General features: G+C 37.2%; 1 protein-coding gene across 16 annotated transcripts in view; it reads left to right on the top strand.

Annotated features, from left to right (window-relative positions):
- LOC125036756 overlaps positions 1-2,500 on the top strand; it is a 79,305-nt gene that overhangs the window by 65,947 nt on the left and 10,858 nt on the right. For all 16 annotated transcript variants that reach the window (XM_047629627.1, XM_047629623.1, XM_047629624.1 and 13 more), the window contains one exon: positions 1-5. This exon is cut by the window's left edge. In XM_047629627.1, the coding sequence (XP_047485583.1) occupies positions 1-5 (5 nt within the window). The remainder of the gene's footprint in view (positions 6-2,500) is intronic.

Below are 2,500 nucleotides of genomic sequence, written 5' to 3'. Positions count from 1 at the left end.
AAAAAGTGAGATTATCTTTTTCCACTCTTGTACTTGAAATCTATAGATATTACTTTTATGTAGGTAGCCAAACTAACATGTTTCTGCATGACTGAATTATACTAATTACCAAGAAGTGGTTAGATATGAGTAACAATGGGAAAGCCTGTATGACATAATTTCTAGCCAGCAGATTTTATTTTTCTGTCTTTTCTTTTTGCAGAAGAATCATCTGTTTGTATTATTTCTTTATATCATATTTTAAAGTCGGGTTAAACAAAATTATTTATTTTTAGTATTTTATATGACTTACTGAGACAGCTTGCATTTCAATTACTCTGAATATAAGTCACAAAATCCTAGAAATGAGACTGTCCTTAGGAAGGATTGTTTGTCGGCTCGAAGCATTTCTGCATATTTCAGATCCTGTAATTATGAGATGAAGAACATGTATATTTTTTAGGCCGCAGGTTGGTGTGAGGTCTGACACGGTGCAGCTCCTCTACCTAGGCCGTGACCAATGCTAAAGAGGAGGTCTCACCTAAGCCTCACATTTAGAGTAAGATATTTCAGTCAGGTGCCCAGATAGTGTCCTTTCACATCCTGAGCATAGTCTTTGTTGGGTACAGCTCCCTTTTGCTGGTTTGCTTCATCTGTATCCCTCTTGCTATAGTTCTGGTTCTGGTTGGTAGACCTACATGTAACTTCAGCCACTCTTCCAATACTGGGTTGGGTTTAAGGTGTAGGCCTGGCTATGTACATATGTGATAGTATTGTAAATGGTATGCAAAACTGTAATCAGTTCTATATGTACCCAGTTGGTGGATTAAGTGGATAAAGAAATACTATAATAATGTTTTAAAATGTCTTCAAGGAATGCCTGAGTTAAATAAGCCAACCCTTCTTCACATTACAACTTATGAGATAGGTTCTGTCTTTGGTCCTGTTTTGATGCTTGTTTGAAACCTGCATTTGGAATAGTTTTTTGGTAGGTGTGGTTGTGGGTTCATGTTCCAAATACCATCACAGCTAGACTACAGGAAAAAGTCATTCTATCTACATCCAGCTTTTGAATAGGGTGAAGGTAATAGGGCATGTTTTCAAGGTCTGTCTTAGTAGCATGAGTTCCTTAACAGCCCTGACCATCTCTGTGTTGATGCACATTAGATCTGTCCTTGGTCTCATGTTCCTGATATTAGGCGAGTTCACTCAGTAAGAATAACAAATTAGAAGAGATAAACTGGAGTAATGGTCCTGTGATATTAAGGACAAGTATAAGAAAAACTATTCTCACATTTATTGTAAATGTGAAATTATATTATTTGATAAACAGTTCACCATTATTTGGAATGATAAGTAGTTTCATGACAGTATACTTTATATTATAAGCAAACTATATACCATCAATACACTGTTTTGTGTGTGTGTGTGTGTGTGTGTGTGTTTGTGGGTGTGGGTGGGTGTGTGGGTGTGTTTGTGAGAGGCAGAGTGCTTGGGTGTATGTCATCATCATTTTGTATGGCTGTCATCCCTCCATGGTTGTATTTCATATGGAAGAGAGGAAATGTTACATCAGTTTGTTTAATAGTTCCCATTAAATCTTGCAGCATGGCACTAATTACCAGGTAATCAGTATATTGTGGACTATGATGGCATACTTGATAGGTATGAATACATGTATTTCACTAAAGATATGATCATTGTCGGTCAAATACATCTATTGCATTGTTAAAATATGAATTCACATTAATTCCTTTTCTACACTTGTCTCAATGAGGATGGCATACTGGACAACTATGAGATTCTTGTATCTTTTATTAGTATTAGAGACAGTATAACATATGTAGTATAATATCCTGGCATGGGAAGTATTTTACTCATTAAAAAGGGTAGTAAAAACTGATTATTAAAAAGAGAATCCTATAATAGTCTTGGCTGAGGGGCAGGTGATGGATATAGAATTTGGTTAAGGGGCAGATGGCAGGAACATGTTATCATAGATACCTGTTGTCGAGTAGCAGGTGATGAGAGATGTCTAGTCATGAGTGCACAAATAGCTTGGAGTGAAATGGACTCAGTGATCCATCAGGAAGGGGCTTGTCATGGGCTCCTACAAGATTTCCACTGGTCCGTGAGGGAAAAGTTTACTACTGATCAGCCATGCCTGGGAGATACCGCCTCCAGAGAAGACATTGTGTCCAAGTATAGGAACCTATTCCTATCCACCATAACCAGAGGTGTAAGGTGTGTTACAAGATTCTGAATAATACAAAAATATTTATAAAAATAACGCAAGTAACACAATGTCCCTGGAGAGATAATTTTGATACAGCAAAAATGACAAATATAGACCTCAGAAAATGGCAAAACAGCAATACTATTGGCTGCAGAAAAGCAGCCAATTGCTTTGTAACCAGTTGGTAAGGAGTGTGGAGAGTCACCACTGATGGGAGCTTAATGTCCATTATAAACAGAGGGTTGATTTTGGAGTGCCTGAAATAGTTTTCATTCATTAGGTGAG

The sequence above is a fragment of the Penaeus chinensis genome, chromosome 21 (assembly GCF_019202785.1).
Source record: "Penaeus chinensis breed Huanghai No. 1 chromosome 21, ASM1920278v2, whole genome shotgun sequence".
Classification (NCBI taxonomy): Eukaryota; Metazoa; Arthropoda; class Malacostraca; order Decapoda; family Penaeidae; genus Penaeus; species Penaeus chinensis.
This window is presented reverse-complemented; position numbering and strand designations above follow the sequence as displayed.